The sequence below is a fragment of the Vicia villosa genome, unplaced genomic scaffold (assembly GCF_029867415.1).
Source record: "Vicia villosa cultivar HV-30 ecotype Madison, WI unplaced genomic scaffold, Vvil1.0 ctg.000460F_1_1, whole genome shotgun sequence".
Taxonomy (NCBI): Eukaryota; Viridiplantae; Streptophyta; class Magnoliopsida; order Fabales; family Fabaceae; genus Vicia; species Vicia villosa.
In genome coordinates this window covers 259,918-282,112 of record NW_026705220.1, presented here as the reverse complement: position 1 = coordinate 282,112, position 22,195 = coordinate 259,918, and the positions used below count along the sequence as shown (strand labels likewise).

At 33.3% G+C, this 22,195-nt stretch overlaps 2 protein-coding genes across 2 annotated transcripts; one reads left to right on the top strand and one right to left on the bottom strand.

The window, feature by feature from the left end:
- Positions 1 to 14,919: 14,919 nt before the first annotated feature.
- Positions 14,920 to 16,016, top strand: LOC131628516 (fasciclin-like arabinogalactan protein 12). The gene has a single exon (XM_058899350.1). The coding sequence runs from the start codon at positions 14,968 to 14,970 to the stop codon at positions 15,847 to 15,849; it is 882 nt and encodes a 293-aa protein (XP_058755333.1). The 5' UTR covers positions 14,920 to 14,967; the 3' UTR covers positions 15,850 to 16,016.
- Positions 16,017 to 16,173: 157 nt separating this feature from the next.
- On the bottom strand, positions 16,174 to 18,267 carry LOC131628533 (uncharacterized). The gene is made up of 3 exons (XM_058899364.1): positions 16,897 to 18,267; positions 16,643 to 16,792; positions 16,174 to 16,497 (listed from the first exon to the last, which is right to left on the bottom strand). Exons 1-3 carry the CDS (start codon positions 18,265 to 18,267, stop codon positions 16,174 to 16,176), a joined length of 1,845 nt encoding a protein of 614 aa, XP_058755347.1.
- Between the last annotated feature and the right edge of the window lie 3,928 nt (positions 18,268 to 22,195).

Genomic DNA, 22,195 nt, shown 5'->3' with positions numbered 1-22,195 from the left:
TTCCACTTAGCCAACTGCTAAGTCTTCTAGAGTATACTGATCACAACCTGATCACTCTAGGAACAATCTGCTTAGATACCTTCTAAGACTTTCTAGAGTATACTGATCAACAACCTGATCACTCTAGTTCTTACAACTTAATGTAAACAAATTCTTTTAAGAGTTACAATGCTTCTAATAAAGCTATTATCACAACTGTGATTTTCTCTTAAGTTTAAGCTTAAATCTCACTAAGATATTACAACAGAAATGTAGTGAGTTTGATGATGAAGTTTGAGAGCTTTTGAATTTGACAGCGTTTCTGTATAATGCGCAAGTGTTGTATTCAGAATTCGTAACATAGCTTCTCATCAGAACTTCATATTTATAGGCGCTTGAGAAGATGACCGTTGGGAGCATTTAATGCTTTGCGTAATCCGTACATCATTGCATTTAATGTTTCACTCTTTTGTCAACTACCTCGAGCCTTGTTTTCGCTGTGTCTACTGACGTTGCCTTTAATAGCTTCTAACGTTCCTTTTGTCAGTCAGCGTAGCCTGCCAGTCTAGTACTTGCTTCTGATCTGATGTTTGTGTAAACAACGTTTGAATATCATCAGAGTCAAACAGCTTGGTGCAGAGCATCTTCTTGTCTTCTGACCTTGAAGTGCTTCTGAGCGTAATACCATGAGAACTTCAGTGCTTCTGCTTCTGATCTCAATTTCTTCTGATGCTTCCATAGACCCATGTTCTGATTCTGCTTGACCATCTTCTGATGTCTTGCCAGACCATGTTCTGATGATGCATGCTGAACCTTCTGAGTTAGTGCTTCTTGCGCTGATTTTGTGCATACTCTTTATATAATTCCTGAAATGGAAATTGCATAGTATTAGAGTACCACATTATCTCATACAAAATTCATATGCTTGTTATTATCAAACCTAAGAATATTGATCAGAACAAATCTTGTTCTAACAGCTTGTAGAGGAAATAAAGAATCCCATCAGATTTGGCAACTAAAAGTTAGAGCAACCAAATTCAACAAGGAATAAGACAATTAGAAAAAATGCCATTGTTCAACATGTTTGATTCACAAATTATACCAACCTACATCAATCCAAAATCTAGGAGAACTCCCGATTTTGGATGAATCATAAAAGAGTTTATCACTCATTGTAGTGCAGACATGTATCTTGGAACATCAAAAAATGCTCATATTTTGAGTGAGGGCAAGATCTTGCAGGTTTTTATGTAGCGGAGAAAAATTGAGATCAAAGTCATTGGATTGACTTGACTCGTTATTTCAATGAAAGTTTCCACCATGCTTTATTGTTTCCAAAGGAAATGGGAAAAGAGCGAAATAAACCCAAAGAAGTTTTGAAAATCTGCGTAAAAATAGAATTGTGTGTGAAAGAAAGGGCTTTGTTTGATTTTAAATTTATGACCGGAAAGACGTTACATTTTGTGCCTACATACCTCCTCAGTGCAATGGAAAAGTCAGAGCAAATGTAGTTCCACTTAAAGGGGAAAAGGTTTTAAAAACTGGATAGACACTTTATCGTCATAGAAGAGAATACTCAGACAATTATCTTGAACATCAGAACAAATGGACCCTTTGCATCACAAATGAAGGAAGGGCTCCAACTTGGATAAATCAACAAGTATTCCACTAACTCCTTCAAGAGGAAAAGGTTTCATCATATTAATCAATATCAAGACTTTGGGATTTTACATCTCACCACAATAATTAATCATGTCAAAACTTTTAAAGAAAAGCCACTAAGAGTCAAAGATATTTTTAAAGAAAGGGTTTTAAAAGAGTTTTCAAACATAAGAAGGTTTTAAAAAAGGTAGAAGATTTAGAAAAGTAAAGAAGGGAAGGAGATGAAGGGACTATCCTAAAGCATAAAGTAAAAGCTAAGGATAAGAACAATCTAACCAAACAAGAAGCCAACACTTGACATTAATGAGTCAGTGAAGATTTCCCATCCTTTGGACTTAAACCATAACCAAGGAAACACAATACCAACTATATGAACTTGATATCTTCATGTACAATTTGCACAAAGCCTTGGAAATACACCATGAGAACTTGAAGCAGAAATCGGGCAGAGTAACAACTGTGTTCAGATGAATTCCTTTTAACAATGCATTGGAATTAACCATCAAGGACTTTTAAAGAATCACCTTCATACACAAAGATAAATTACCCAATGCCTTGTAGTAAACTCCATGGACTTCCAGACAAACAATCACAATACAATTAAAGTATCAAGAACTCATATGGAACTCTAAAGTGCTAGGGTCAAGATCCTAATTCTAAGTCCATAGGTCCATCCTCTAAACTTAAGGTAGGGTAGCCAAAGTCCAAAACCTCTACACAACAAGCTTTCAAAGTTTTTGAATCCATTGTCGAATAATCAACCATCCTTGGGCTTGTAAACATAGGTTTAGGCCACGAATGATCATTCTCCAATAGGAGACAAAGAAAAAGAAAGGGGAAGAAGCATATTAGAACCATGGTATCCAGATGAATTTCTTTTGATTTTTATGGGACTTAATCTTGATGATTCATCAGAGGATTGATAGAATCAAAACCTCTACACAATGAATTCAAACAAGACTTACACCCACTAACCAAATAAGGGAAGAAGAAAGGGAAGAAAACTCAAACTATCATTAATATCATTCATCTAATATTATGGATTTGGTTCTTTCAAACCTATTAACATCCTAGATCCAATGATATTAATTAAACCAAGTCAAAGTATTAGAAAATATTCACAATATTAGAACCAAAATAAAAGGAACAAAAATTATTATTTAAAACATGTAAAAGGGATTTTAAAATGGTCTAAAATAAGAAATTATTGATTAAATACTTATGTGGTATCCAAACACCAAATAAATCTCTCATAAGACCATAATAAAATCAAAAAAACTACATATGATTTTTTTAGGAAAAGGTTTCATAATTTTCAGGAACTCAAAATTATTTAAAAATTACCTAAAATGAATATTTAATTGAAATTTTGTGCTGAAATACATAAATGGTATCATAACATCAAACAAAAATCCCAAAAATTAACCATAGGTCAAACACAAGTCAACAAGTATTGACAAATTTTTTTTATAATTTTTGAAAGTTAGAAAATAATTTTAAACCAATTAAAACAAAGCTAACAAAGAAAAAATCAAGAAAAATATCAAATGTCAAAATAAAATTCTACAAAAATATTCATTAAATCAAAAATATAATCAAAGAATTTTTAGGAATTTTTTGGTAATTTTTAAATGTGATTTGGTATTTTAAAATGGATTAAAAATAAAAAAGGATTTAAAAAAAGGAAAATAAAAAAATATATCAGATACAGTGTAGTGAATCACACCATCAAGAGATACGCTCATCAATACAAGCCTTCAGATCTATTCATTAATGCACTAGCATGATCATAGCACGTGTTCCATCATAGACCCTAAGCCAAAGTGCTTCACTGAGTCAAATGAAATCCAGCCAACCAAAACATAATAATTTCCAAGCTTTCATTGGTTGAAGGATGCCAACACATCATCTTCAACCTCGAGCTTCAGATTTTCAAATTTTTGCAAAAATTTGAAGATCAATCAAAGTGTAAAATCAAATGCTCATAGTGGCATCATTTGACTCGTCTCATCAAGACGATCTCAGCCATATCTTCGCGAAAGTTTTATTTGAACTACATCTCACTCGATTTGGAAAAAAACCAGAGAAATCACAAAAAGTAAAACTAACATGAAATGCTTAAAACTCAACCAAATTCAAAAATAGAAGAAGCTACAACTTCAGGGAGATAAGGAGAGTAAGATAGACACAAGTTTGATAAGAAATGATCACGAATTGCTACTTGTTGAAACTCTGAAAATGAAGTTTGGTAGCTTGATTCAAGGCACAATTTGCTTTGGTTTTGATTGCTTTAGCTTCAGAGCAGATCAAAGAAGTTTTATGGATAAAAAATTTGGAGCTAGAAGCTTTGGAAAGACGAAAATAATTTCTGAAATTTAGAGCTCGAAGTTGAGTTTGGCAGGGGTGATTTGGCTCTCAAAAGCTTGCCTAACGAAGAGGGGAATGTCCATTTTATAGGAGGAATGAAATGGAATGCTAAGAGGAGAGAACTGATCAAGTGTAGGGTGATTTTGTGTGGGTCTGCATCATGATGAAAGTGTGATAGAGGCCCAATTATCTGAGATGAGAAAGAAGGGATGAGACTTATACTCAAGGAGAAGCCCAATGAAATATGTACAGAGGATGAGGCTTGTACTCAAGGAGATGCCCAGAAGATTTGAATGAAAACAGATGAGAAGTTTATTTGAAAACAGTTGATGGTTTGAATTGAAAACAATTGAATTTTGAATTGAAAACAGTTTAAAGTTTGAAAAAGAAGAATTGAAGTTTGGGGCTTATAACTCAGAAGAGAGGCCCAAAGGTCTAAGAGCAGTTTCACCGGGAATAATGCTCCTCTTAGTACCAGAGTTTTGTTTTGAAAAAAACAGATGAAAAATAGAAGAAGAGAAAGCTTAGGGCTTATAAATCAGAAGAGAGGCCCAAAGGTCTAAGAGCAGTTTCACTGGAAATAATGCTCCTCTTAGTACCAGAGATTAAAAAGAGATGAGAAGGTTTTACAGAAAACTAGGTTTTAAAATTAACAAAATATGAACAAAGGATGGGGCTTATACTCAAGGAGATGCCCAACTGTATTTAAAATTGAACTGTATGCACAAAAAAGGGTTGGGTCTTACACTCTTTAAAAATCAAGAGGCCTAGAGTTTGTTGTTGTTTATGAGAAACAGATGAAAGACGATTTGTTTGAAAAGAAATAAAAATGGTTGGGTCTTACACTCTTTAAAAATCAAGAGGCCTAAGAGATATTATTGAATGAAAGTTTTGATTTTGAAGGATTTTTGTTGACTGAAAAACCCTGAGCGTCTGTTTAATCGAGAGTTCTTGTAAAATAGTTTTGAATGACAAAGAGAGACTAATTAGGTTAAGAAATATTATCTACACTTAATTAAGACCTATGAAATTAGGTTTTATTCACAATATTATTTGAAATTGATTAGGTTTAGAAAAATCAAGAAGAAAACAATTTAAAAGTTTTTAAAAATACTTATAAAGTATCACTTATTTAACCTAATAAAAAATATATCAAACAAAACATTTTTTGGAATTTTTTGTATAGTGTCAAAATATGTTGGATAAATGAGAAGTCTGACAAAATTGGAGTGGAAAAGACTAATTTTGCTAAGGGATATGATTGTTTGAAGTTGTGAAAAAAATTTAAAAAACAAGTGATAAAAAAAATAAGGGATGGGCCAGCCAAGGCTTGAACCCACACCCTTGGAGTGAACAACTCAAAACAAAGCCAACTGAGCCACGCACGTGGCTTTTTTTTCAAATGCATCCAATGAATAATATATTTAAACAAGCGCTTTTCCTAGAACTTTGAAAACCTCCGCGCCGCCATCTTCATCTTCAACCTCAAGCTTTTTGAAATTTCAAATTCCTAACTCTCTCATTTCTCAAACAAATGGGATGATCCATACATGGTTTTCACTTGATTTTTAACAGGGAACATGATGGTGATCTTTGATTTCATTTATTTTAAGTGTAACTAAAAATTCATAGGTATGAACCCTAAGAACCCTAAAACTGAAATTTAATGTGAACTCGTATATGTGCATGATATGATGCAATTGGATGAGGGCTAATGATCTATATAGGTGTAGAAACTAACTGGTATCTCAAGTTTTCATTTATGATGCATGATTTAAAGAATTCAGAGTTTGAGGCTTACCTTCAAAGTGGAAATCGAACTTTGAATTAGAGATGTTCCAGAAGTTATCTGATGATTTGGACACCTTCACTTGACCCTATGGAGTGTGTTTGAATGCCTAGAATGATTTGAAACTACTTGGAATGGCTTGCTCAACTCCATCTGCAGCTTGCTTGAGTGTGATGTGAAACTTTGTGATTCTGATTTTATAGATCATGGATGAGTGTTTGGATAGCTCATATATGATGTGTTTGAGGTGTGTGATTGCTCATTTTCAAGGGAAGAGTTCTGGTTTGAAGAATTCACTTCTTCACTCCATGGAACTTTTGAAAAATGAGAAAAAGGAGAGAATTTGAGGAAAGCAAGAATTGAAGTTGCTTTGGAGTGAATTTGAATGAGAATGAGCTCTCTATTTATAGGCAATTGGACTGAGATAGCAAGAGGGTGTGGTAAGCATAGTGAGGTCACTTTGAGTGAAGCTTAAGAGTGAAGAAATGTGAAATATCTTGAAAATGCAATGATGGATTTTTTATTCCAATTAATCCAAGCCCTAGCCCTTGATTTGATCTGATCTTGCAGATCATTTATGATGTTTAGAGGCATCCATTTGGCCTTGGGAAGATTCCTTTCGTGATTCATCATTTGGTAATCATTTCAATTTTTTAATCATTACTTTTCACATGGCACTTGAATTCCATGTGTTCCGGGATCAGGATTCTTACAAGTCACGTCCTGAAGAGACCAATTTCCTTGAACATATCTCGTTGACCTGACCCGACGATAACCTACGAGCATGGCCGAGTATACAAGCCGGAGCGAGTATCCACACGAGTCTACCCGGGTTGCCATAACCGGAAGACGACGAGTCATAAACATGTATCAGTTGGGTACTAGAAGAGGCCGCGTAGGGAAGGAATACGGGAGGCCACAACACAACTCAGAGATAACGCCTGGCAGTTACGCATAAACCAGCCGTAACTGATGATTAAATACATCATCATTAAGCCTCGTATTCAATGATTAAGCAACGTTTGTAACGATGGAAGGCCAAAGGGTGCTTCTTAAACGAGGCATTGAAGGCCAAAGCAACTATAAAAGGGGCTCCCACAAGAGGGATAATAAAGACAATCTTCTTGGATAAGTATTAAGAATACAACCTCCAAATCCCCAAAGTTACGCTAAAAACATCATCTCATTCAAGCTTTCCTCACCTTCGAGGACAGGCTTCATCGTAATTTGGTTTTTTACACAAAAACACCATGGTACCTTGATATTCTTTTGCAAATGATCCAAGGCTTGTACTACTTTCTCTTGGCTGATGATAAGGTATTAACATGTTTATAATTAGTGCAAGACTTATGCAAAAACCGACCATGGGCAAAAGACTAGTTATGCATAAGATTAGTTCATGAAGCCTTCTTTGAAAGTCCATAACTTCTAAATCAAGTAAGATCAAACCATGTTCTAAATATTTTTGGAAATCTTAAGTGATTTACTTCAACTCTCTTGTTAAGGTCTTGGAAGGATTCATGTTGGATATTTGTGAAAAAAGTCTAGGAAGTTGGTGAAAAAATTGTTAAAAAGATTTGGAATTTTTCTAAGTGTTTTTGGAAGGAACTTTATAGGCTCATATCTCTTAAAAGGTTGATCTTGTGATAAAACTTTATACGTGACAAATTGTTCATTGGGTAAAGATATACAACTTTCATGTTGGAAGATTTTTCAGTTGTATACTTGAAATTGAAAGTTACTTGCCAATGAAGTTATGGTAAAAACACTTGAAAACACTTATAATTTTTCTAAGTCTTTGAATTTTCAAACTTTGACTTTTGTTGACTTTTTGAATCTTGATTGATTTTCTTAATTTTTCTTGATCAAATGACTTTAATAATCATATGTTGATGATTTTGATCTTTAAAAGCCCATGGTTGACCAAATTTCTCAAAAGTTAAAGTCAAACTTGTACAGTTGACTTTTTCCAAATGAATTGCAATCTTGGAGATTTCAGATGAATCAAGCTCTCCTATTTAAATGAATGATGTGAGTAGACTATATTGAATCATTAGAGGTCCTTGAGCTATGATTTGAGCCATAGGATCTTGTCCTGGTCAAAAGTCAACTCCCTAGGTGAATTAGGTCAAAAACCCTAATTATGGGTTAGGTGAAATTGGGGGTTGTTGAACTTGAATTGAAGTACATCTTGCATTGGATATTGATGTGGAAATCATTTGAAGATGCTTGAGCTCTTTGGATCATGCTTTAAATTTTTATGAGTCTTCCCAAGTGAAAGCCCTGATTTCAGTCCCTGATAGGCTCAAAACCCTAATCTGGTGACTTTGATGGATTTGAGGTTTTATGCCTTGATATTGGAGATCATAGTTGGATGAATTAAACATCTTGAGACCTATGATTGTGTTGAGGATCATTTCCATCTATAACTTTTCATGCTCGATTTTTATCTTCCGACTTCGTGTCTTTGGCCTCTATAACTTTTCATGCTTGATTTTTTTCTTTTTGCCACCTTCTTCATTCTCATCTATAATTTTTAGTTCCATTTCATGTTCCTTCAATTTAATAAACAAAATAGTCAAATCTATACAAGACAAGTCCTTAGATTCATAAATCTCATTGACTTTAGGTTGCGAATTGTAGTTTAGACATCTATGGACTTTGATAAACAAATCCTCATTTTAAAAAACAATACACAGACTTCTCATATGATTCATAATGTAAATAAAATTATTTTTCATATCCTAAACATGGGTCATTGTGTTCACCCTTCCCTTTTTACTTTGGTTTTACCTTCATGGGAAAGTTAAAGGGTATTCCACATTTCTTTAGTAGCCTCACAATGATAAATCAATAACAAGAGCAATATTGACATTGGTTTTAGATTTAAAACTATACTGCACTTTTAGATTTTAGAAGAATCTCACACAACTCCTAACTCATGAAATCAAAACTCAATGAAGTTTTTCTTTAAGCTTGACTTGAGAGAAAATATGTTAGTGAAACAAAGAAAACTATTGAATTTCCAAGATTTGTGAAAATTATGGATTCACATATTTCTATAAGGATGACACGATGGTTTATATATACGTTGCAGCCTTAGCCTCTTTCCAAGATTTTCAATCAGAAAACTCTTTCCAACCTTATCTCCATCTCTAACCACCTGAATTTGTGTTTGCTTCTCATTGGCCATTTGCAGATTGCCTTTGAGTATCTATTTGATCAAGATCATTAAAAAAACGGGGAAACTGTGCATTTTACTCAACACATTGGCTCTCTTCTTTTCCATTGCACCTTTCATTTTTCTCATCCATTCATCCGTTTCAACCCAGAAATTCATCCATCATCTTCTTTTTACCCAAATATTCAACCATGTGAACCCACCTTAACCAAGAAAGCCCATAATTCTAAATAATATTCAATATCTGATCACTTTATCTCCCAAGAAACCTTCAAGATTTTGATATGATGTCAACAAAAATCACTCATAAACCTTCATATCCTTAACAACCTTCAAATAATCTCTATCTCTTAAATGTTGATGTAGTTATTGTCAATGTAATGAAGCAGAAAAAAATACATAAGGAAGATAAATTGGGACAAATAAGAATGACTTTTGGAGTTTTATACTTGTTTTCTTGTTAGATAGATAGAGATGAATAATTATTTACCTACTCTCTTCTTTTGCAAATCAGATATGCAAAATATAGATAAACACACAATTTCAGCAAATCAGCAAAATATAGATAAACACACCATTTCAGCAAATCAGCAAAAGTGAATTAAAAAGGGTAAGTTAAAACAAATATGAAAAGGAGAGAAAAATTAGGAAAATATTGAGAAGAATATAAAACATCTCTAAAAGATAGAGATAGTATAATTCTGAACTGTAAGCATGAGACAAAATATATAGTGAATAAAGAGGGGGAAAAGAAGATTTTGAATTCAAAATAGTGAAAAGTGAGAGAAAATATGTACGATTGAAGTGACAAAAGAAGAAAAAAGATTTGAAATAGGGTAGAGCCTACAGAGAGAAGAGACGTTTTGGCAAAGAAGAAATAGGAAAAGCAGGAAGAGTAGGAAAATTTTGAAAAACGTGAGCTTAAGAATTTGAAGAGGCCTGTGAGTGAGAGATGAAAATTTGCAGATGGAAACAAAAAACATGAAGTAGCTATGTGAAAGTAGCAGGTCTAAACTAAAAACAAATGGAAGCTGCTTAAGCCATCCACGTGGAGCTTTGGTGAGGCAGTAGGGCGTAATGGTAATTTCTTGAACTATAAATTTTCTTATATGATAGATAAAACAATTTGATGCATATGAAAATATAATTCAATGATCATGATGCACAGAGATATGTGACACACTCATAACATAACTTACTGATCACGCATAGAAAACAATAGATCACATATGAGAAACATATCATCCAAAATAGCAGTTAAAATAAGTCAAGCGCAACTGCTAGAATATTAAGGAGAATGGAACAATCATACTAATTACGACAATCTAGAACTTGATTTGGTACCCAAGTAAAGTTAGTAAACAACAAAAATCCTATATAAAAAGAATAATACAATCAAAATATGATTGGATATAAATTTCTTCACTTGTCTTGAGAATCCACTAACAAGAAACACATGTCATGTTTTAGATTCTCAAACACTTTTGTCTAGATGTCAATAAAGAAAAATAGGTACCTAATTAGAGTTGGATCCTTGAGGATTAGTACTAAGATCTTTAAGAACCCAAGTCATGATACTATTTGGAACTTTTACATTCTTTATGTGATATTGCAGACTTATATGACATTTCTCACAACAATAATGATTCACAATTTCAGTAGACTGATTCCTTCTATTTTTCTTAGTGATATAAGTGCTATTTAAAAAATAATAGCCTTATCGTTTATCACTTGTAATTATATAATCAATACTAGGTGAGTCGTGGAGTTGTTTTAGTTGTATTTTTAGGTTTTCAATTTCAAATTTTAATATAGGACACTTATTAGTTATCACACTCGACCCCCATCAACATTTTCTACTTATATTTGAGAAACATAAACTTGGTCATTAGAAAGAGATGTGTGATCGTTTTTTAATGACTCTAAGCACTTTTAAGTTTTAAAAAACATTCCTCAAGTTTTAAAATATTTTCTTTTAAGAAGAAATTTTCTTGAAAGCTTGTAGAGCATCATCATGCAAATCATGAAATTCCTTAGACAATGCATTATATGAAGGTAAGAGATGTGAGATGGAATCACTTACCTTCGGGGTCCTTTTGATTGTGTCTTGCCATCAAACAAAGTTTATCTACTTCTTTACTTTAACTCGAGTTGGAAAATGATGAGTCTTAATTTCTTCCCAAGAATTGTATGTCATACGTCCTTTGACTTTGCTCTTAGACTTGTAGAACTCTTGCTTGCTTTTATGCTTCAAGAAGCTTGAACAATCGGTTCGATGTTATATTTTCTTACTTCTTGTCGCCTTCCATTTTATTTGGTGGGTTATATTTTATAAATTTCACCAAAATTTTTCTCAAAGTGTTTTAGACCATTTCTCTTCATATACTTTGAAGCGTAACGACGGATAAACAAGACCTTATCTTCATCCTTTGAAGAGTATTATAACTTTCTTCATCATCCTTTTCATTGACCTTGGAACTCTATTCTTTTCTTTTTTTCTTTCCTTCCTTTTCAGATTAGCTTTAATTGCTTCAAACATTTTTTTGCTCATGCTCATGTTCTGTAAGCTTTTCAAACAGAGTTGAAATATCTAAAGTTTTTAAGTCTTGTGACTCTTTAATGGTTGTTACTTTTGGTTGTGATCCCCCACACATATACTTTAAAACTTTGTTAGCACAATCCTTGTTATATAAAATCTTTCCTAAATTTTATAACTTGTTGATTTAATAAATAAAGCGCATATACATGAATATTCCATGATTTCACTGTGTTTCATACGAAAAATAACTCATATTTTTCTCGTTAGCATGCTAATTTTAGATTGTTTCACATCTTCAATACCCTCATTAAGTATATGAAGTGAGCTCCGTGTTATTTGAATTGTATTACAATGTGAAATAGAACAATATATATTAGAGCTCAACATGGAAATTAGTATATTTCTTGCTTTCAAATCATTAGAAGCTCTCTTAGTTTCTTCATCATCCCAATCCATTGGGGTATTATAATTACAATACCGTCGATAATACTTTTTGTGACAAATGGATCATATTTGATAACAACCCAAAGCTTTTAATCAATTGACATTAAGTGAATAAACATGTTAACTTTCCAATATGCTTATAAGCACCCTTTGGGTCTTCCTTACCCATATTCTCAATTCTTGATTTACTAGACTTGATCAAAAGACCAACTCTAAGGCTTATTGTTAGGTAGAATATATGTATAGAATGGTCTATAATGGTGGGGGTTGAATATACATTTCCTCGAAAACCAATCTCAAAAGACATGATTAAGAGAATATTAGAAAAAGAAAATGATATAAATACTGAGACTAACAAGAGTAAAGCTTTGTCCTCTTCACCAATCCCTTAATGATCTTGTAAAATTATATCAACTTCTCCATCATGGATTTGTTTTCTACCGTTCAAAACGAGTAAAGTTATTGTTTGAGACACAACATGTGAGCCAAGGTCTTAGCTTTCTCTTTGCTGACTTCCCTTACAACTTTATCCCTAAAGCATAAGATAGTTGCACTCATGGCTATGTACACTTTCTTGATCTTCTCTTCCTTTTGTAGGCGTGCAAACATTAATGTCTCACCCTTCAATGCTTGAACATACTTCTATTGAGTTAGGCTTCTTGCATCTTCACTTTTCACAACTAAAAATTGTCATCGGAAAATTTCTCGATCACCCATTTATTATCCATGGTGTTCACTTGTAAAGAAATTTCCTTTTCCCGCACACTAGGCCCCACTTGTTTCAAAAAATTGGTACAATAATTCAAAACACATGGTATAGTTATTCAAGGTTCAAACACACTAAATTTTTTTATGTGTATGGACAAAAAACAATGACAACCAAAATAAATAGCCTCAAACAACACAATACTAGCCAAGAGGGAACAAAAACTCACAATAAGCCTGAAGAATGTAAAATGCAACAAACACAATAACTTTTTTATCAAGTTCGATCAAACTATATACTCTAGAGGAAAGAGCGCCTCTCAGATTCTCTATAGTTCCAACAAGTTGTTACAAGAGATTACAAAAAAAGTTATGAGAAAATAGTATCGCAAGTTCCCAAGAACAAACTATATTTTCTACCAAAATATTTCCCAATATCTCCAACTCTATATATGAATCGCACAATCCAAAAGTGTTTAGAAATGTTTCATAATCCCTATAAAAATCTTCGAAGGATTGCCAGATTCCAAAAGCACAATCATATGAATTTCTTCCCTTGCCTCTTTTTTCTCTCCTAAGATTGTCAGCTCCTACCTTGTCTTTGAAACTACATTTTAAAGGTTGTAAAAACAAAAAATGATAGAAACACGTATTTAAAACTATTAAAACTAAATGTGTTCTCAAAGGGCCCAAAACGCAAATCATTAACTTTTAAAATAAAAAGATTATAAATATCTTATAATATTTTTCATATTAATTTAGAGTATCTCAGAATATATATTAATTTATTAAAACCAAAGCGACCTAATTTTCTACTTGTGAAGCACCGACTAAATCGTCGTCCCACAGACTAACTCGCTGTCTGCTAGACTGGCCCTCCGCCCATCAGATTTCCCTCACACCATTAGAACTACGGCACTGCCGGTAGGGGTGTGGGAATAGGTGAGACGAGCTGCTAAAAATTTCAAAACCTAAGTTTGCTCCGTGGTCTATCATAGACTTGTTTTTAGGTCTGAGTCTTCCTTTTCGAATGACTGATTAGCCTATTAGATTACATAAAAGCCTATTTTATTTGAACACTGGTAAATAAGTAATTCAACCAATGTTTAAATAGATTAACAAATTAAAATATTAAGAATATTAAATGCATATTTGCATTGACTTATTCAAGTTTATTTCTTACCATAAGTTTTATGATACTATTTGTTTGAGAGAACTTATAAAAGCAACTTATGACATTGTTCATAAAGTTTTTTCAGCTAATTTTCGTAAGTTTTTCAAGATAATTCAGCTGTATTTTTGTATTTTAATTTAATATATACATATACAATATAATAATAATAATAACGAAATTATTCATATTTATTTAAATAGGTCGTCTAGTCTGCTTAAAATGTTTTTTTATGACCTATGACCTAACCTTTTTAACTAAATAGGATTATACAAAAGTCTAAACTTTTTTCTATATAAAAAAAGTCTAACTTACTCAGAGTCTGTGCAAAATAGACCGTATACTCCTATTAGATGATCTAACTTATTCTCACACTTAATTACCACCACCCTACATCTCGGCCTCCATGTCTCATGTGGTTATGTTTTTTTTTTCTCTCATCATCCTCAAACTTTTAAGACATATTCCTACCGAATATTTATGGATGTCAACTTAAGTAGAACAATCTTCTCATTTCTTGATGCATGGATGGTTGCTCTTTAATTTATAAAAAATATATATTTAAAATTCTAAGAATATTATTGCCGCTAAAATAATTAAATGTTTAAATTTCTTTTTACATCTCAACTATTTTAAAAATCCTAAATGGGAAATAATTTAAACATATATTTGTAATTTAGGGTAATTCTCATTTTACAGGAGTAAAATCTAATTAGATACAATTTTAAGAATATTTGTGTTGGGCTTCCAGCTACAACTTGATGGCCGACATCCCAAACCCAATAACCCCATATCTACCTTATCTCATTGATGCAACACCTTAATCTCAAATACACACAGCCAAATGTTATGCAAGTAATACTCATACATTAGTTGGATTTGGCATCTCTTTCACTCCCTTTCAGTTGCAAAAAAAACTATACTTTTCTGATAACAAATCACAACCTCCTTATCAGAATTCTAGGTAGCACAGTATACGATTTTAAACCAAACCTTTTCACCAACATTTCATTGTCACTCTCATGTTTTGTTCTCTATAAAAGCCAACTCCTGAATCTCATCAATACATCGACACATTACAATTTGTCTACACTGCAAAAGCACCATAGCCCTTATTCATCAAAACCAAAATGACGTTGAATAAGCAATCTCATCTTTTGTCCTTCTCACTTGCAATACTAATTTATCTTTTGTGTTCCACAACAACTACTTTATCTCAATTATCACCTGCTAATGCTCCAATACAACCTACACTTCCAGCTCCAACCCAACCAGCTGCTGCCCCTAAACCATTGGTACCTTCCTTACCAGACTCACCTAGTGACTCCACTCCTGACACTGCAGGCACCGTTGACATCGTCGGAATCCTGAGAAAGGCAAAGTCATTCAATGTCTTAATCCGTCTCATGAAAACAACTCAATTGATCAACCAACTAAATTCGCAACTATTGACTACAAAAACAGGCGGATTAACAATTCTTGCACCAGATGACAGTGCATTCTCAGAACTCAAAGCAGGATTCCTCAACTCTCTTTCTGATGGACAGAAACTCGAGCTCTTACAGTTCCATGTTATTTCCGACTATGTATCGAGCTCTAACTTTGATATTCTAACCAACCCTGTGAGAACACTAGCCGGAGCTAAACCAGGAAAGGTAGAACTGAATGTTGTGAGTTACGGTGGAAGTGTCAACATCTCAACAGGTGAAGTGAACACTACAATCAATGGCATTATATATACTGATAAACATCTTGCTATCTATAAAGTTGGCAAGGTGCTTCTCCCAATGGAATTCTTTTCCGTTGCTAAGGCACCTGCAAAAGGACCATCTTTGGCACCAGAACCTTCAACTGATACAGCAAAGGCACCTAAATCCGATAAGGATACATCTTCAGATTCGTCGCAGGTAACTAATCCAAAAGAACAGAATTCTGGCTCAGTGAAGATTGAGTATGGAAAATGCGTGGCTCTTCGGCTTGTATTAGCTTTGGCTGCGATTATGCATACCTAATATTGAGATGAAGGAATATGCTATTCAATTTCATTCTTCAGAACACGCACATTCATTCTGGAACATTATTTTTCCGCTGTCATTGTTTTTGAATTTGTACTTTAGGATGTATACTTTTCATGTTACTATGTTATTTCATTTTTTCATATATTTGATTTCATAAGACACTCCAAATTATTTCTTTCCTTCAAATACAGACTAACGTAACTTAAATGTCTAACACTACAATGACTCCTTCATATCGTTAATGTAAATCATAAAATGTTGGTGGGAATGAATAAACTTAAAACAATATATAATTCATTATAAATAAATAACACAACACTACAAAATTATGAGTTCACATTCTTCATTTACTTCATCTTTAAGCATCTCATGTATAAGATTCCGATCATACCAACAACAACGGTTGAAGCCCTCAGTCCATCTTCCAGCACCTATATAGAAATCGTCGCGAGAACTAAATGTAATTTGCTTAAGCGAATTCGCACTTCTCAATAGGTGACTAGCTAACTCCAATATATTCGCGGAGCAAACACAGCCATGTAACTTCACATATTTTAAATCATTATGAAAAACTCTTGCATTTTCTCTTCTTCGCCTATCAGATACAATCATGTGTGATTTTTCTTTATGTTCGTTTTTAATCTGTAAAATGAAAAAAAAATTAAAAGGCAAACGAGAAATATATTTAAATAATAAAAAGAGAGGGGAGGCGCTACGGCCAAAATAAAATCATGATACATACTAAAATACATAATTCACATATACTAATTGGTTGCGATTAACTAACCGTTAGAGAGAGTTTTTGGAGATACTTAGAAGCCATTATAATATCCAAAATCCAAAAGTAGTCTTTATTAGGATCATCCTTTCCGGAAATAAATAATTCCAATTGTCTAAGATTTTGAAATTGAACCAGATGCTTCATTAACTTGGGTATCTGTTTACACAAAAGCAATTATTGAGTCAATTAATTAAAAGATAGCTAGGAAAAATCAACACATAAACATCAACTAGCATGTTAGGGTTTTGAGTGAGTCACACCTGTGAATGGTGAGTTGTCATAGCCAAATTCTCAACATGATGTAATCTTGCAATCCTAACAAAGTTATATACACTATAGTACTTTCTCACACCTCCATCCCAAAAAACCTTCAATAACTTTGGTGCATTAACAAAGACTGTGCCCTTGGAACCTCTATATTCAAAGGATGAGAGATTCAAAGCATCAATATTTATCAATATCTTATAAGAATAGTGACTCTTATCGCAACAATTAATTATGCCCAAATGACGCAACTTTGGACTGACAATTTTCAAGTCACGAGTGAACAAGCAGTTCTTAAAGGTGACATCTTCAAGTCGGAGATCTTTTGAAAACAAATGAGGTATGACCTCAGTTTGAAGACACTCGTTGAGTCCTTCCAACACCATTGTAGTCACATTTTTTAGTTCATATAAATCAACAAATTTAGAAATTTTACTACTGCTGCAGCTAAACTTGGATAACATGTGAGACTTAATGTTCACTGTGTGTAAACGGTCAGAATACCCATAATTAGAAGGCCGAAAATTAGGAGATCTAAAATAAGAAGAATATTCCATGGTTGAGAGATTTGATGCAATGATATCTATATTCCGCCGGTTCCAAATATTCCCGCACTTAATCTTCAAATGAAGCAATGTTGAACTGATTATTTTTTGGTCAGATTTCAAGGTACATTCATTAAGAGTGAAGTTTTCAAGATGAATGCAATTTAGAAACAGATCCTGAAGCATATTCTGCTTCAAAGGAACTTGATGCAGCACAAGAGTTCTCAAATTCTTCATTCCAAAATATTCCATAGGTGCTGCTATGAGGCAGTTCTGTAGGTGTAGATATGTCAGAGAATCATTGTCAGATAAGAAAGGAAACAAAAATTTGTATGGCTTCATTGTATCTTCATCATCACTACTATCACTATCACTTTCACTTTCAGTATCACTATCATCAAAATCAACAAATTCACATGCGAAGAGCAGTTCAATACGATTGACACCCTTATGAACTCCTTTGTGAATCAATCTCTCAATGACATCGGTTTGATCATGACTTAACGGAAAATTTACTCGGATCGAACTAATCTTGTCACCGTGATATTTCAACATGAAAGCATCCAACTTTGTGGCGAATTGAGATTGAACCTTTCGCAAGAGTGGAAGGGTTTTTGGTAACTTTGGAATTGTTTTATAGTCGAACATGTTATGCATATCGAAATTGAGATCCTTCCTAAATCCCCATTCGTGATACCATTGTTTGGATAGTGCACTAGTTTTCAACAAAGTCTTCAAAGTTAACATGGAAAAGATATGTGATATAACAGAATCAGGTAACTCAGTTAACTGATCAGTCTTGCGTTTTTTAACACTTTTCATTGTTTCTGCAAACAATAATGAACAAACTTTAAAAATTGAATTAACAGCGTGATCAAACAAACAAAAACTATATTTGAACACGTACCTTAGAACTGTTCTTGATCGTGATGCCACACAGAACAATAGGTACACTGTAGAATGACAAATTCTGGAGAAGAAGATGACTGTGAGAAGCTTTCTGTTATGAGAATTATTTTTATGAAGAAGAATACTGTCGACGGAGAATTAGGGTTTATCTCTTCATAAAATTAGGGTTTTTCTTTAGGTTTACGCTCGCCAAGACTCATGCAATTTACACGTAAATTCAATTCTATATCCTAATTTTCTTTAGGTTTACGCTCGCCAAGATTTTTTTAAATCTTTTTAAGGGTTTGAACTAATAAAAAAATGGAATCCACTAGTATTATATTAATACAAAATATTAAGAATAATATGTTTTTATTAATGTTTTAATATATGCTGCGAATAAATGATATAAAGGTGAACTCTAGACTTTACTTGATCAAATGAGAATAATTTGGAGAATAAAATGTATGAGTAATGCTATTCATACACCACTTTCTACACCAAATACTTACACCCAATACTATTCACCGTATTTATACGGTGAATAGTGTTTTTTAAATAAAAATATATATTTTATGAACAGTAAAATATTATTATAATAATAATTAATTTTTTAATTTTTTTAAATTTGTGTCATTAGCCAACTTTATAACTTCATTAACCAACAATTTACATTGCATTAACCAAATTTGGTGACTATTGTAAAGTACTGTTCATGGGTGTGAGAATAATATTATTCAAATTTGGTTAATGCAGTGTAAAAATTTGGTTAATACAATAATGAAGTTGGTTAATGCAACATCCAGGTATTAAAAATAATTTTTAGCAGTTACCAAACTTGGTTAATACAGTAATGAAGTTGGTTAATGCAAAATCCAGGTATTAAAAATAATTTTTAGCAGTCATCAAACTTGGTTAATACATTGTAAAAATTTGGTTAATGCAATATTGAACTTGGTTAATGCACGTTTGTACATGAACAGTGTCGTCCGTAATTTTAAAAATAAAAAATATTTTTTATAAATATTATTATTTTATTTTAAAAACACTGTTCACCGTATAAATACGGTGAACAGTGTTTGGTGTAAGTATTGGGTGTAGGAATTGGGTGTAAGAGTAGCATTACTCTAAAATGTATATGTGGTTAGGAGATATGATCTCTTACATTCCTCCTATTCTTTTGATTTAGGATCTAAAATAAATCGATTTGAGTTGAATTCGTCTTAGCATGTGTGTCTTGTTTGCATGACAAGACTGTTGCAGGAAGCGCGTGTTTTTAAGTAATTTGGAGCGCAATCTTATCCTACCGTGTGCAACAAATATTGTTGATATCTTTTAGCAATTTGCTTTGGTTGAGTATATAATTAGGTTAAATTTAAATTATAGAGATTTAAATTTGAATTCAAATCAAACCAAATCTTTTCAAGTGACATCTCAAGTAGCCTATCTCATTCGGCATATCATCTCAAAGTCCAGTTCTCGTCTGGCAAACCATCAAAGTCCAGTTCTCACCCAAAAATTGGAGCAATCATTATCTCATTACGTGCATCAACCATGCAATTCGTTCTAGTACCATGCATTAGCACCTGCATCGATGTAAAACGTATTATACACAAAGCATGCATACATGCATAAACCTCTTCCAGGACTCAGTGACATCAAGATGAAATCGAGTGTAATCCTCCGCGGGATCAAAGGCTTAAGGCTATTTCTCAAGTGCTGAACTAGTTTTTTCCAGTGCAAGGATCTCTTTGTGATTAGATCCAAGCATCTAGTTTTGGGTAGGGGTGACGGTCTCTTTGTGTTAGATCGGAGTTTCTTACCAACAGTGTTATGATCTCTTTGTGTTAGATCAAAGTATTGAAACTTCAAGAAGGTTGGTTGGATCTCTTTGTGCAAGGTTCAAACATTCATTTCCAGCATTATGATGACTTCTTTGTGTTAGATTCGAGTATCATTTTCAAACAATGTAACGATCTCTTTGTTTTAGATCGGAACATTATATCTCCAGTAGTACTTAGATATCTTTGTGTTAGATCCAAGCAGTGAAATGATCTTTGTGTGTTAGATAGGAGCATAAAACTCAACAGAATGATGACCACTTTGTGTTAGATCAAAGTCTCTCCTCAACAATGTAAAGATCTCTTTGTGTTAGATCGGAACATTCATTAACCAGTTGTTTAGATATATTTGTGTTAGATCCGATCATTAGTCTTCATCAAGGGGAAGATCTCGTTGTGTTAGATTGAAACTTTCTCTCGACATTGCAATGATCTCTTTGTGTTAGATCCAATTAGTGAGATCTCAGGAAGCAGGGGTCTATGTGTGTTAGATCTGAGCATCATCCTAGCTGCGCTAAGATCTTTTTGTGTTAGATCGAAGCATCGTCTTTAGCATGTGAAGATCTATTTGTGTCAGATCTGATCATCATTCCAGGCACGTGATGATCTCTTTGTGTTAGATCGAAACATTTTCTCTCCAACATGTGAAGATCTCTGTGTTAGATTCGAACAATAAAATTCAACAAAAGGCGAAGATCTCTTTGTGTTAGATCTAAATTCTCCAAATATTCAACAATACGAAGATCTCTTTGTATTAAATTAGAGTATTCACTGACATTCTGAGATGGAAATATCTTTGTGTTAGATTCGTGAGGTAGGAAGCAACTTCTTGAAGTAAGGATGGTCTTGTCAGTCATGAGCAGCTGAACATAATCTTTTAATCCCTAGAGGAGTCTACTTTCAGTCAAGAACTACTTAACTTGGTTCCCCTTTCCATTTCATTTAACCTTCTCTTTCATTCTTTTCAACTTTCAAAGCAATTAACAAATAAACGATGCGAATCACACGTCCACGAGTCTTAAGTAATGGAAAAGAATGAGCGGGTACATTCCCTAACTCATTCTTCTTTCATTCATAGTCTTTTTTTTCGTTTAAATCACAAACTCCTCCCATAAATAACACACAACAAAATTCTCCTAAATAACTTAGTAAATATTGATAAGAATCATACTTTCATGAGCATTAAGAAAATGGAAAAGAGTGAGCGGGTACATTCCTTAACTGATTATTTTTCTATTCATAGTCTTTTGTGTGATCAACACCCAACAAAAAAATCTCTTTTCTATTGCCTTCAGTGCTTTCTTTCTCCTCAATCGGACACGTTACTTCCTTTCAATCGCAGACAGGTAACACATAAGACTCCACTCAGCGAGCAGCTATCCTAATGCTAGAATGTGAATGTAACTCCGTCCACTAAAAAACACAAAACAAACATAAACTTTTGAGCCGAACTACGACGCTCTGATTCCTCAAAAGGGATACGTAGGCATTAGGTTGCGGGGCCTAAGCGAGCACAATTTTGTAAATATTCCTTCTTTTCCGGTACTTTCTTTTCTTTCTGTTGCATGCATTGCCTTTTAGCATTAGGCTTGGGACTCATAGATTACACCTTTATATTATAACAAGCTCAAATGGTTCCTATGGAGTACCACATACGTGAGGGGTGTTGATACATTCTCCTTGCGTAAATGACTTTCTTACCCGATCTTTGGTCGTGAGACCTTTTCTTATCCTTTCTTTTTTCTGGGTTTTTTTCTCGATATTTTCCCTTTCTTCCGTGGATAATAAAGTTCGGTGGTGAATCTGTTGTTCAGGGCTTATTTTTTTCGCGAGCGTGCGATGATATATCAGAGTAAAAAAATAGATTGGTTGAAGAGGTTCACAGATATCGAACTCGGTCGGTTCGGTTCATTGATCCATTCCTTAATATTAGAATATTTTATATTAATTTGAAGATCATATAAATTAATATAAAAATATATTATAAGATATTTATAATATTATATATATATATATATATA